General features: G+C 31.0%; 1 protein-coding gene and 1 non-coding gene across 2 annotated transcripts; one reads left to right on the forward strand and one right to left on the reverse strand.

Moving 5' to 3' along the window:
* The first annotated feature begins 42 nt into the window (after positions 1-42).
* LOC125830966 (AT-rich interactive domain-containing protein 1-like) lies at positions 43-5,337 on the forward strand. The gene is made up of 2 exons (XM_049510155.1): positions 43-1,082; positions 4,251-5,337. Exons 1-2 carry the CDS (start codon positions 60-62, stop codon positions 5,091-5,093), a joined length of 1,866 nt encoding a protein of 621 aa, XP_049366112.1. The 5' UTR covers positions 43-59; the 3' UTR covers positions 5,094-5,337.
* A 936-nt stretch (positions 5,338-6,273) lies between these two features.
* TRNAY-GUA (transfer RNA tyrosine (anticodon GUA)) lies at positions 6,274-6,359 on the reverse strand. Its single transcript is given in 2 exon segments — positions 6,274-6,309; positions 6,323-6,359. It is a non-coding gene; the product is annotated as a tRNA-Tyr (tRNA).
* Between the last annotated feature and the right edge of the window lie 9,019 nt (positions 6,360-15,378).

Genomic DNA, 15,378 nt, shown 5'->3' on the forward strand with positions numbered 1-15,378 from the left:
TGGTAGTATTTTTGTTTATATTGATTCTGCATTTATTTTCATTCTGAAATTGGTAATCAATGGCAGGATGGTCGAAAAGAGTTGATGGGTCAAATCTAACGAGCTTCAGAAAACCCGAAAACCCAGAAACTCTTGTGAAAAATGAAGTAGATTACGATAGTGCGAAACTGTTGTTCATAGAAGTTTTTACTATATGCTTGGAAGAAGTTGCTGGGAGTTTGTGTTATAGGCCATTACCTCCGATGTTGGGTGATGGGAAATCAGTGGATTTGTTCAAGCTTTACTTGGTTGTGAGGAAAAATGGTGGGTATCCAAGAGTTTCTGAAAATGGGTTGTGGGGTTTAGTGGGTATGGATTGTGGGTTCGATTCGAGTTATGGGATGGCTTTGAAATTGGTTTATGTTAAGTATTTGGGTGTATTAGAGAAATGGATGTTGAGAGTTAGGGAAATTGATGGTAGTAGTGTTAAGAGTAAGGTGAGTAAATGTGATTTGGGTTCAGATGGGGATGGAGTTCCTATGGATGTTGAGTTGGATCTGAAGAAGGTTCTAATGAAGATTTCGGATGAAAAAGCTAAAGATGGTGAAAATGGGAAATGTAAATTGAGGAAGAAAGGTGTTGATACTACAGATGGTGATGAGGCTCGGGATTTTGATGGGTTGAATGAAAGTAATGAGAAATTTGATGGTCAAAGTAATTTGGACAGCAATGTGATTACTGTAAAGGATATTGATGAAACTAGGAGTGTTGTCTATGACAAAGAACATTTGAAGTCTGTCAAGGGAAGGGAAAGTGTTAGTGTTCTGCATGGAAATGGAACAGATGAGTCGTTAACGAAGTCCACTATGGTTGAGGAAGATTGCATTAGTAGGAAGAGGAAGCGAGAATCTTACTTGGATATGGTGAAGTGGGTAAGTGAAGTTGCAAAAAATCCTTGTGATCTTGCCATTGGTACTTTGCCAGAAAGGTCTAAGTGGAAGGATTATGGGACTGAAGTGGTTTGGAAGCAGGTTCTGCTGCTGCGAGATGAAATGCTTTTGAAAAAAGATGTGGATCCATGTGCTCAGCAATCAGTATGGCAGGTACATTAGTTTCTTCCTGGAGATTGATACTTCATATCATTATGTATTCAGTAGTAGTTATTTCAGACAACTCGTATATATATGCCTTATTTATTTTATAAAATTTCTTATTTCTTCAGTTCGAGTCGAGAGTTCAACTCGTTGATATAATTTGTTGCTTTTTGGTCATTTTGATGCACATGTATGTGAGTGATGGTGGTGGTATGTGGGTGGGTGGGAGAGGGGTAACTGCTTGGCATGTGATGGATATTGTGTGACATCTTCATCCATGTCTTTCAATTGTATCACTTTTACTTTGAATTTGTTCTAGAAGATCCAAGGTTGCACTAGCTTTTGAGCAATTCTCTTCTCATGAGATATCTTTTGGGATTGAGCTAGGCTCACCAGCCATATCTTCACATGGTATCTAAGCCAAACTTGTTGATCCATGTTGTTGTTTCTCAATGTTGGGTCTCTGTAATCTAGACTTCATTTGAGTCCTTAGTGTGTGAGGGAATGTCCCATACTGGTTGAGGGAATGAGTTGTAGCCTCCTTATATGGTCTTGGACAGTTCTTCCCTCGTGAACTAGGTATGAATGCGTATTGATACTTTATTCAGTCTATTATGAGACTACTCATAGACCTTACATATTGGAATTTTATATCATTGGTATTCTTTTGGGTTGAGTTAGACCTAAGGGCCACATCTTCACCCAATATATAAAACTACCTTGCTTTTATATTCAATTATGAAGTTGACCAAGAAAGGCACAATTAAAGTTGCATTAAGAGGCATTATGAATGCAATGTGCAGGTTCTATAATCTATATGTAGGTTAATAGGGGCAGCTGTTTCATTGTGTTTATAATAGGATGAAATCCTCCAAATGAGGCTATAACAAAGTGTATTTCATAAGTTGATGAGATAACACATTTCTTGGAAAGCAACGACAGGTCAAAATATTGTGTTAAGGATAGGAGCCATATTATTCTGTCAAATACAGATATAGTTGGCTTTTTTAGAGATATGTTATGGCTTTGACTCATCCGAATTGTGGTAGGTTGTTAAATAGACATGCGAAAGAGAAGAAAACACATGACATATGTACTTCAACCTGGGTAAAGATGGTCTAGACATTTCCTGCTAGGACAATGAATAATCTTTGACTGGGTTATTTACCTTCAAGGCAAGCTAGCAAATACACAATCAATAGTTGGAAAACCTAGCCACACCAAGGCCCAAGTTTATTAGGAGGAGTTTAAGGATTTTTAAATGAAAGCTTATGATTATGCTGTCATCACTGAGACTGATATGTTACTGCTAATTATACTCTATTTGAGCTTCTGTGTTGAAATGTATTGAAAAACTCTATTTGAGCTTCTGATGATTTAGTGACATTAGAAATGTGTTTTTTTGACTGAATACAAAGTAATATTTACCATTTTCCTCTCAAAATACTCTTCCTTCCCTATTAGCATGCACCAAAGTGTTCTTACTTTTCTTTAATGAAAGTTTTCACTTCACTAATTTTTGTTTGAATACTCTATTCTTAGTCATTTTTAAATTCAGTACAATTTTATACTTTGCTCTTGAACTTCGTGGTTTTAGGCCCATTGAAGTCCAGGATGCCCCAAAGAACAGTTACGGAATCCTGTAGTCTAGTTAGTATCCTTGTGGAGGTTTGAAATTGCTTTAGAGAGAGCTAAAACTATTATTTTCCCGGTTACATAACATAAAATGTGTTTTTTTGACTGAATACAAAGTTTAATATGCTAGTTTTACTTGTATTATATGGGTATTAGTGAGATAAAATTGTATAGAATGTTCATAGTGGAATGATTTCCGACATTTTGAACTATTCAAAATAAAAGAATGTCACTTCTATTTCTGATAAAGTTGTTAGAAACATTATGAAGGGCTCTGGAAAGCAAAATGTAAACTAAGATGGCACTCCCTCTGGTTCACTTTAAGTGATTTTGTAACCTTCCAAATTTGGTAGATGAGTGAAATTTTTTAAAATAAAAGAAGGTATTAATTTTTCTCTCTCCAAATTTACTCTTGTCTAATAAATGATGATATATGGAAAAATTTCTTAAAGGTCTGCACTACTTAATTAATATTGAAAAAGAGATACAAGTTAGTTTGTTGCCTCTTAAATAATGTTGCTGTTAAGTGGTTTCTTAATGGGTGGACGAATTTCTCAAAAATGACTTATTATGGATTGGAGATAGTATATATAATATACTTGCCATTTTTTGAAAAAATGAAAGTATATAGGTACAGATTGATGAGTTTCTTCATCGGTCATACTTAATTAGGTAGTGATAGCTATAAGATAGAATATATTTGAAGGAAAAGTGAAATGGTGAAACTATGAAATTGAAACCTGCCAATTGGATAAACGCTTGAGTTTGAATGGAGAAGCACCAAAGTACAATGATTTTGGCATCTATTGGATGAACCGGGAACCATATTCCACCTACTGTTATATATCTCTGAATTTCGCAAATTATTATTATTGTTATTTTCATAATCGTGGAATCTGAGCTAGCTTGCATGCACTTTGACTAATTTCACAGGGTACCTTCGACCTTTCACCATTTTCCGACCCACTTATTGACCACTATGCCACACATTATTATTGTTATTATCATCATCATCATTTCATCCTATTGGACAGGGTGAAATGGACTGTAAATTTTGCACTGAGGTGAAGAGAAATGGAAGATTTATGTCAATTTTCCAAATAGTATCGTATCATTTGTTTAGAATTGGTAGGTGAATTAGTAGAATTTGGAGAGGGTACAATTGAAAGGCTTTCATTTAAATTCTCATATAGAACATAATGATCTGCCAGGAGGTGGGTGTTCTTGATAGAGAAATACTGAATAATAGGTGTTCTGCAATTGCAGGCCTCTTAGATCATGTTTAATTGTTTAACTTTATTAGCAACTGAGATAGCATCCCTTGGTTTATGTGCATTTTTATGACTGAAAGTAAAACTTCCCCAATTGCACAAAGTTGCAGTACAGAGAGTTTTATCATTTGCCCTTTAGCTTCTATTTTATCTTTGCATTTCTGCTTATCTAGCAGGTCATCATGTTTATGTGACCATCCAAAATTTATGGAAGATCAAAAACTTGGTCCGGGCTTTGGCTTAATTTAGATTATTTTTTTGTGCCATTTAGATAAAACAGAAGATGCATCCATCTATGTATGATGAGAATTCTGGTTCCGGAAGATTAAGATGCAGCCAGCGAGTACTATCTGCAAAAGATCATCTGAAAAAGAGGCATGCACTGCAGTTTTCTGCGTCACCTTCAAGTTCTCATAATGACGAGGATCAGGCCGATGTACTAACCGGTTCTTCTGCAGAGTCGGCAATTGGTTTTTGGTGGAAGCAGCGCAGAAAGAGAATACCAGTTGGGCCACAGTTTCAAGCAGATATTCCCGAATCGATTGAGGAGATCTATGAAAGTGACTCTAAATGGCTGGGCACTGGAATCTGGCCGCTAGGCAAACGAGAGAAAAAAAGAGCCTTAGTTGACAGAGGTCCTATAGGTAAAGGAAGACAAGATATCTGTAGCTGCAACACTCGATGTTCTTATGACTGTGTCAAGTTTCATATATCCGAGAAAAGGAGGAAGCTTAAGATTGATTTGGGATCGGCCTATTCTGAGTGGAAATTTGACTCTATTGGTGAAGAAGTTGCACTTTCTTGGTCAAGAGAAGAAGAACACAAATTTCAGGATATAGTGAAGTCGAACCCTTTGTCTGAGGAGAAAAGTTTCTGGAATGAGGTTTTTAAGTTCTTTCCAAACAAAAGCAGGGAGTCTTTAGTAAGCTACTACTTTAACGTCTTCCTTCTACGCCGCAGAGCCAACCAGAATAGGACTAATGCTGGTAATATCGACAGTGATGATGATGAATCAGAATATGGACCTAGATTTGATTGTTTTGGGCGTGATGCTAAGTACTCCATCTTTCGTTCCCCAAGTAAAAACACATCTGGATCGGAGGTAGTACCATGAATCTTGAAAGAGCGATCATGGCATTTCCCAGAACTGTATATTGCCGGAGTTTTCTTGCGCTTTTGCTCTTCAGCAAGTTATTTCTTTTACAACTGCAACACATGATCCCATCTTGGAATTGTACAATTTTTGGGTCAGTGAATTTTGGTGTTTCAAGGATATCGATTTTTCTCTGTTTCTTAGCCTGCACAGCTTGTCCCCATCGTTTTGATCACAAACATGTGAACACAATCTCTCTTTAACATACACATGCTGCTACAGTTTCTGATATCCTCTTGGTATAATGAGATTACATTTTTGTGATGAGGATTGCTTTCAAAAGACCTACTGTTTCAACTCATTATCTCAATTCATCAAAATAGGCATGAATCACATATATAGTCATTTAGGTCATTTGGTAGCCCGTAAGAGTTATGCATATATTAGTAATATAGAGATTACTTACAACGGAATCTATGTATTATTTTATGCATATATTAGTTATATAGGATTAGTTATTCATGTATTAGTTATAAACTATGCATAACAGAAACAATATTGAATCATATAATTAGAAATTCATGATAAAACCTGAAATGGAACCCTAAGCATGTGAACAATGCTAATAACACTCACTAAGTAGTAAAGCATGCTCAACTAATTGGAGATTTTAAACTAATTTCAACTATATAACGTCACTCATATTACAATAAAAATCTCCAATTTCACACTTGAAATCTCATGTTACATTATCATATGAGTGTTGTTAGAATTGTTTATCTACATAGAGTATTCTGCTTAACTTGATGTTTCCTCGGAGTCATAATTTTCATTAAGTAGTTCGAAATCTGAAAAAGTAAATATAGGTAGTAGCCCGTCCAAAGGGTTTGACATCTACTATACATATACATAAAAACATAATTTTAACCAGATATAAATACTTTAATTTTCTGCCAAAGGGAAACCCTCGGACCACAAGCTGGCTCCACCTCGGGTCGACAATCCCCCAACCCAAAATCCTTTTGCCCGTTTGTGATCTGATCAAACTTCAAATCTTGACTATACCTATCTAGGGGATAAGTGAAGGATATTCGTCATTGTAAATTATATCTTACATTCAAATGTAAGATGGAACAATCTTAAATTATTCGATAAAATAGACACAAGACCAATTAAAGGTGAAAAAAAATAAATAATAAAATCCGACCTGCCGGATTCGAACCAGCGACCTAAGGATTTCAGCAAACACACTACAGTCCTCCGCTCTACCAACTGAGCTAAGGTCGGAATATGGCAAGAATTTGATGTTAATATAGATGTACTATATTTAAACATAAAAGAAATCTACATTATTATTAACTGAAGTAAATGGTCATTACTCATTACTTATCTAAGAAAATTATTACCTTGTAATGTAATTAATATATATTACGAATTTCTCTAGTCATCTTCTTTCTTATAATTAATATCCTTATGGAAATTGTGCAGTGCTCTTGACACCAAAATGAAGCATGACTTTGTCGTACATATCAAAACTTTCTGTCTATGCATGGAGATTAAGGACAACATCCATAAGATATTTTAGCATAAAAATAACCTTCAGAGACTTTGGATTTATATATACCCAAATCCATTCGAAACCGAAAATTCAAACTTGTTCTATCCAATAACATTTGAGATAGTTATAGGACTAAGTCTAGTAGATGTCTAGTTAAGGACCAAACTTGATAACAGTTAAGATAGTTAAAGGACTAAATATAGTAAATGTATAGTTAAGAGGCTATTTCAGACCCAGTCTAAGGACCATTTATGTTATTTTCTCCATTTTTTCATGCTTCATTTATGTGATATAATTGAAATTTAGATAACCATCCAAATTTTTATATGTTTTTAAAAAATTAATTTGCTAATCATTCTGATTTAGTCTACTTTTATATAATTTTAAAATAATGTATATTACTCCTGTGTCCTAATTAACATGGTGTAAAACAAAATTTCATGAGGACCTCCGTAATGAGTTAGGGAAGCATTGCATGTAGTCCGATCATTTTTTAAGGCATAATTTACGAGCCAACTTTTAAAAATTAGCCGACTTTCTTGGATTTTCATGTGTATTAACCCATGTATATTTTTTAACTTAAAGAGTTTTGAATTATGATATTTTATTTATTGAATTCTGAATATATTATTTATACATATTAATATATTTTTTTATAAAAATATAAAATTATATCAAAGTTATTTATATGAACTCGTCACTATTATATTCCATCCCTTCCTATTATGATTCAAATGCTTCTTTGTTATACTATAAAATAAGATTACAATACTGAATTTGATACTTTCCATTCAAATTGGCAATCTACTAATCTACAGTTGTTGATGATTGGATCTTACATAAACTATTTGGTGAGTAACCAAATGTAAATCTGTATGAATACTATTAGAAGTAATACGTTGTCACATGAATAATCAGGTAAATTTGAGGGGAGATTATTCAAATTTGTTTCTCAATTATAAAATTAACATGAATATTCAAACGAATCGTCATTTCCAACTGAAATAATATTGCTCACTGCCAAGTCACATTAACGATCTTTCTTGTGTCTCGAGGATCTGCTCTACATTGTATGCAATGAAATTTGACAATTCAAGTAGGTGCATAAATTGAGATTGCTAACTTTGGAGTATTATCTTCTGCATTAGGACTATCAAGATTCTTCACAACACCAGTGTTGAGCTGAACATTAAGGTGAGCAAGTGACTTAACATCTCAGAGTAAATATTTTACCTTTATCTAGAAAAATACTTACCTGAGTAAATATTTAATTCCCTTGAAGTGAAGCACCTACTAGACTTTAACATGAATATGCTATCTCAACAGATATTATACACATAACAACCCTAGGTACACTAATTTGGAAACAACTTTTCAAGTTAGAATAAAGGATATATCTTCCGAAAAAGTGATGAAGAAAAGCTGAAGTCATAAAATGGACTTTAATAGTATTGCGTCTGTCTTTCAGCACATGAAGATAACGCTATAGATATAGTAAATGTGTCCGCAACTAAATATAAAATAAAGATACTCTCAATGGGATAAAATCATAGAAATCATCCCACCTTGGGTTGCTCAGGCTTAAACATCGGTTTCACAATCCTACAAAAACAATGATTAAGGATGGGAGAATCACAAAGGCTTAATAAAAAATGACTATCCTTGTAACTATTTGGGCTCATATACGATGTCTAATTCAGGATCACAAGGTACCCTGTTCAACTTTTGTTGCACAAGGTACAAAAACATTAAGTTGTGGTCGTCTTATCTTCATGTTTCTACTTGATAGGTAGTGCTCGTGCCAGCACGGGCCCAATAGCAGTAATTAATTTTGTCTATGTACATTCAGGTGTAGTAGATACATGAAATGAAAGTAAAGGAGCAAAGATGGAATACAAAGAAAAGCGGTGTGTATACTGAAAAATCAAATATTAACAAAAGAACTTTATCATAGAACTAATGAAAAATATATATTCTACTATATTATAAAAGAGAGTTTAGGCCCAACTATAATATATAATATTCAAGATTGAGACTTTTTCCAATCTTGAATATTATATATTATACTTGTGGGACTTTTAAAAGGAAGTTTATACCCAACTATAATATATAATATTCAAGATTGAGACTTTCTTGAATATTATATATTTTCTACTGTATTATAAAAGAGAGTTTAGGCCCAAGTATAATATATAATATTTAAGAGTGGGATAATATATAATATTATATTTATTATATAGTACAACTTGGCCATAAACTCCCTTTTAAAATAATATAGAATATATATATATATATATATCTCACAAATGGAAAAGTCTCAATCAAGGAAGCAACATATATCATTTACAAATGACTTAAAAAACTTTAAAATATTTAAAAACTATATAATAAAATAGGTTGACTCTCAGAATTCTATCAGGCTCACATATATTGGGACAGAAAAAATAACACATATCATTTAAATATTACCAAAAAAGTATTATAAATAATAATAATTAACAACTTAAAATATCTGAAAGACATTTTAAAAGGGTTGATTTTGTAATTTTATCCATATCACATAAATTAGGACAAAGTGACCAGTAATGTACATTATTTCAAAGTTACATAAAAATATTATAAATCACAATAATTAATAACTTCAAACATTTTAAAAAAATATATGAAAATTTGGATGACTCTCCAAATTTCATTTGTGTCACATAAATTGAGACAACAAAAATAACATATATTGGGTCCATTTTAATTTATTTGTCTTATTTTTTTTATATTTAAAAATTGCGTAAAAATACTATAAATTATGATAATTGACAACATAAAATATGTTTAGAAAAAAAATACAAAAAATTTCACTGATTCTTGAAGTGAATCTATCATAAAAATACTATAAATCATGATAATTGACAACATAAAATATTTCAAAAATGTTGCATGTGGGTAGTCTTATTATGCCTTAAATAGCGTCAAAGAAAGTACAGGTTTGTGATAAAAAAAAACTTATTCATTTATCCACGCAAATAATCGCTTCAAAAACTCGGTTATTAGCCCCAAAATATACCATTTATATTATTGGGCCCGTGCATGCACAGCACGGGCAACATTATCTAGTATACATATAAAAGTGAGGTTAGGCTATTTGGTGTATCTGCCTAGACACTACTAAAAAACTGCTAAAAAATGACTGAACAAAAAGCGACGGACAACGTCGCTCCAAAAAAGCGACGGACTAAGAGATGCCGTCCGTCGCTTTTTAATTAAAATAATTATTTTTAAAATTATTTTACAAAAAACGACGGACTGAATCTCTTAGTCCGTCGCTTTTTTTATGAATTTTTGCGCTAAATATATATATATAATTAATAATAATTTATTTAATATATATAAAGACGTCGTCCGTCGCTTTTTATAAAAAATAATTATTTATAGATTAAACAATAACCACACTGTCCGTCGTTTTAATTTACTTTATTTTATTAATTGGTTTTTAAAAAAAACGACGGACGACATCTCTTAGTCGGTCGCTTTTTGGTCAAAATATCTAGTCAAACATTTTTAAAAAGCGACGGACAGTGTCTCTTAGTCCGTCGCTTTTTAATTAAAATATTTTTTTTAAAAGCGACGGACGACATTGCTTAGTCCGTCGCTTTTTTTCGCGGATTTTTGCTAATTAATTATTTTATATAGATAGCGACGCAGTCCATCGCTTTTTATTAAAAATAATTATTTATTAATTTAAAAAAAGTCACGCCGTCCGTAGCTTTTTATTAATTTTAATTGTTTAATTAATTTTTAAATTAGCGACGGACAACATCTTTATGTCCGTCGCTCTTTGGTCAAAATATCTGGTCAAATATTTTAAGAAAGCGACGGACAATGTCTCTTTAGTTTGTCGCTTTTTGGTCAAAAATGTTGGTCAAACATTTTTTTTTAAAAAGCGACGGACATAGAGACATTGTCCGTCGCTTTTTTAAAAATATTTGCACTAGCAGACGCGATTTTCCCCATTTCTCCATATAAAAAACAAAATTGAGAAATATTTTGATTTAATTTTATTTAAATCGTCTTCCTGAGAATGGTTTTGTGTAAAATAAAAAACAAAAAAAATTATAATACCGACTTCCAGATGTCGGTAAAATTAAATAGTATGTAATAAATTAATATTTTCAATTAACTTTAAATAAATCTTCCTCCGAATGACGGTTTTATATAAGTTAAAAAATAATTTAATATAAAATACCGATCTCCCGATGTTAATATTATTTAATTAACATAATTACTTTTTATTTATCTTAAAATTTTATGTGATACCGACCTCATGAGGTCGGTATTTTTTTATTATATCTAATTACTTTTAATAAAAGCGACATCCAGAGGTCGGTATGTTTAAAATATTCCTATTAATCATAATTTTGCTATTGTGCATAATATTAAAATTTCATTTTACACCTCCGATTAATTGTTCAAAAAGTGTAACAAATTTGTATACTTTTAAAAATAAAATGTTAGAATTCATGAAATAAATAAAAAAATATCTATAATCTATATTTAGAGTATGAAACTACGTTGATATGAATTATGAGATAATTATACTTATATTTATAGAGTAATGTACAAATCCTATCAGTCCATCGTCTAATCATGAACTTAATATCTCATGTCATGATGTAGTAGAGGTGAAGAGCTAACACATAATCCATTCTAGTATGAAATGCGAGATAATATTATTATATACGTTCGATCTTGAATGGATGTCAAGTGTAGTGATCACCTCCTAATTATGATGACATGTAAATGATACTTCATCGGAGTATGAAATACGTTGATTATATATATATATATATATATATATATTCCTCGAGTAGTTTAACAAATCAAGTCTTATATACTAGTGGTTCAGATATGAAATACATTATCAATTAAAGAAATACCGATGATCAATTCAAGGAGATTTATATATTAAATTTGATATTGATAAACTTTTGTTGATCAATAAAATTAAATTTATATAATTAGAAGGTATATAATTTAAATTTATAAAATTAACTTGATCGATAAATTAAATTTATTAAATTAAACTTTTGTTGATGTGTAGTTAGATTATATATAGCCAAACACATATACAGCCCCTCTAACTTGTCCACATTTTTCATTTTGGCACTTTATCTTAGCCTTGTTCCATTTTAACCCTTGAACTCCATTTTTTATGTTTCATTTTAACACGAAATACTATTTTTATGATTTATTTATTTTTATATATATTCTTCAATTGCAACTTCTTATTTTAAATCGATATGTGTCATTTAATTTTAGTTAAAAAATTAAAAATTATCAAAAAATAATTCTTTTTAAAAAACAATAATTTCTTTTTAAGAGTGTTATGTATTTTTGTGTGAAAAATAACCGATGAAATTGTGTTGGTTTTCTTTCTTTAAAATCACTGACAACCTAACAAAGTTAGTCGAGTTTTAACATTGTTTAGTAGTGTTATTAGCTAAATCAGTCGAGTCTTTTTGAAGATGGGTTTTTTATTCGTATTGATTTATATTAAAAATTAAAAGTGAGTATTTGCGTTAAATTTAGATAGCCTAGATGATAAGAAAAAAAAATAAGTAGTGTTATTTAATTTAATTGAATGTTTAAGAAAGAAAATCAAAGAACTTTCGTCAATTTATTTTCATGCAAAAATACAGAGAAATATCAAAAAATAATATTATTGTTTGAAAATTTTTATGTTCGTTCGCGAATGTTTAATTTTTTTAATTAACAGGCACACGTCTATTTTTTTAAAATAAGAAATTGCAATTGAAGAACATAAATAAAAACAAATCATAAAAATTAGTATAAGTGTTTAAATGGTACAGAAAAAATGGAGTTTAAGGGTTAAAATGGAACAAGGCTAAGTTGGAGTGCCAAAATGAAAAATGAGGGCAAGTTTGAGGGGCTGTATATGTGTTTGGCCTATATATATGTATGTTTGTATGTATATGTAATTTTAATTAATAAAATCAACCTCAAAAGGTGAGTTGATATTAAAATAAATTAATAAATACCGACCTAAAGAGGTCGGTATATTTAAATAATTATTTTATTTAGATAATATCGACTTCATGATGTCGGTATGTTGACACCCAATTTTGACAGACCTATAACCCTTTCGGAAGTGCTATTTGGTTAAATACGTGTTTTTTTTAAAATATTTCGAGTTTAAATTTTTAATCGACTTTGTATAAAAATTATATATTTTAGTTTGCATGCTTTATAAAATTATTGTAAATATTATTAAAATATTTTTAAAATTACAAGCAAAACTCGGAAAAATTATTTTATTCAAATGTTTTAAAATTTAAGTGATTTTTATTATATAAAATGTTATAATATTTGTAGTATTTTAATTGGATAACATTTCTTTAATTTTTCTCGAAATCATTTATTTTTTAGCCCATTCTAATCTAATTCCTTTCAATTCTAGCTTTTTCCTTATTCAATTCATTGCAATTCTAGCCACCTCAATCCAATTTCGTTTTTCAATTATAGCCTCTTATATCAATTTTAGTTGCAATTTTAGCCATTCATTCATTGCAATTATAACCCTTTTTGTCCAAATGTTGAAACATTAGTTTAAATCTTAACCGTCCATCCTTTAAGTGAATCCTAGATCAAATCCTAACCGCTCATCTTAACTAATCCAATGGCTCAAATTAAATCTACCTAACCTTCCTATTTTTGACCTAAAAAAAGACCAAACCCTCTAATTTTGAAAACTCATTCTTTTCTTCTCTCTCAAGCAGCCCAGCCTCCTCCCGTCACCCTCCTCCCACCGCCCTCCTCTTCTCATCTCTTCTCTCCTTGCTCCCTCCCGTCTCTTCTCACCGACGAGAACGGCGAGACAAATCGCCGCCTCCCTCTCGTCTCTCCAATCAGCGAAAGTTCGCTGCTCTGTCTCTCCCTCAACTGGTCCGGCTAGCGAGCTCCAAGCAGTCAACATCAGCAGCCGGCGAGGAGAGCAACAACATCTCCGGCCAACTGACCCCAACCTCGATCCACTGCCCTTCTCCTTTAATTGAAGGTTAGGGTTTCATAATATTATTTTTAATTTCTTTCAATTTGAGTATTGAATTTGTTAATTAGTGTATTGAATTAATTTTTTTTATTGATTGTTAATTTGATTGATTGTTAGTTAGTAAGTGAATGATTTAGGGGTTTTTGATGGTTAGTTTTAATTAGGGATTATTTGATTGCTCGTTTGTGTTTGTTGATTGTGAAATCAAAATTTTAATGTTGGGGTTTGTTTGAATTAGGGTATCTTAGGATTTGTTTGAAATTCGGTATTTCTTGAGTTAATTAGTTTGATTTTGGAATTGTAAGATTAGATTGAATTAGGGTATTTAAGGAGTTGTTTGAATTTACGATTTTAGCACTAATTAGATTTTGAGATTTTAGGACTAGTTTGAATTTGTGATTTTAAGACTAGTTTGAATTTTGAATTTAGGACTAGTTTGAATTATTATTGAAGTTGAACTTAGAATTTAGAATTTGAACGTGAACTTGAACTTAGAAATTGAACTTAGAATTTGAAGTTAAACTTAGAACTTGAACTTGAAATTAGAAATTGAACTTGAACTTCGAACTTGAAATTAGAACTTGAACTTAGAACTTAACTTGAAATTAGAATTTGAACTTTAACTTGAACTTAGAATTTGAACTTAAACTTAGAACTTGAACTTGAAATTAGAACTTGAACGTAGAATTTGAACTTGAACTTAGATCTTGAACTTAGAAATTGAACTTGAACTTGAACTTAGAACTTGAAATTAGAACTTGAACTTGAACTTGAACTTGAAATTAGAATTTGAACTTGAACTTAGAAACTGAACTTGAACTTAGAACTTGAACTTGAAATTAGAATTTGAACTTGAACTTAGAACTTGAACTTAGAATTTGAACTTGAACTTAGAACTTGAACTTGATATTAGAACTTGAACTTGAACTTAGAATTTGAAGTTAAACTTAGAACTTGAACTTGAACTTAGAACTTGAACTTGAACTTAGAATTAGAACTTGAACTTGAAATTAGAAATTGAACTTGAACTTAGAACTTGAAATTAGAACTTGAACTTAGAACTTGAACTTGAAATTAGAATTTGAACGTGAACTTAGAACTTGAACTTGAACTTGAACTTGAACTTAAAACTAGAACTTAGAACTAGAACTTGAACTTGAACATAAATTTAGAACTTGAACTTGAAATTAGAATTTGAACTTGAACTTTGAACTTAGAACTTGAACTTAGAAATTAAACTTGAACTTAGAACTTGAAATTAGAACTTGAACTTAGAACTTGAACTTGAAATTAGAATTTGAACTTGAACTTAGAACTTGAATTTAGAATTTGAACTTGAACTTTGAACTTGAACTTGATATTAGAACTTGAACTTGAACTTGAACTTAGAATTTGAAGTTAAACTTAGAACTTGAATTTGAAATTAGAACTTGAACTTGAACTTAGAATTAGAACTTGAACTTGAAATTAGAAATTGAACTTGAACTTAGAACTTGAACTTGAAATTAGAATTTGAACTTGAACTTAGAATTTGAACTTGAACTTAGAACTAGAACTTGAACTTGAACTTAGAACTTGAACTTGAACTTAGAATTTGAACTTAAACTTAGAACTCGAACTTGAAATTAGAACTCGAACTTTGAACTTAGAACTTGAACTTGAAATTAGAACTTGAACTTTGAACTTAG

The sequence above is a fragment of the Solanum verrucosum genome, unplaced genomic scaffold (genome assembly GCF_900185275.1).
Source record: "Solanum verrucosum unplaced genomic scaffold, falcon-dt-bn FXZP01000049.1, whole genome shotgun sequence".
Lineage (NCBI taxonomy): Eukaryota > Viridiplantae > Streptophyta > Magnoliopsida > Solanales > Solanaceae > Solanum > Solanum verrucosum.

Coding starts and splice junctions, on each gene's coding strand:
- LOC125830966 (XM_049510155.1), top strand. CDS start 60: ATGGCAGGATGGTCGAAAAGAGTTGATGGGTCAAATCTAACGAGCTTC. Junction 1,083..4,250: donor CTCAGCAATCAGTATGGCAG/GTACATTAGTTT, acceptor TGTGCCATTTAG/ATAAAACAGAAGATGCATCC.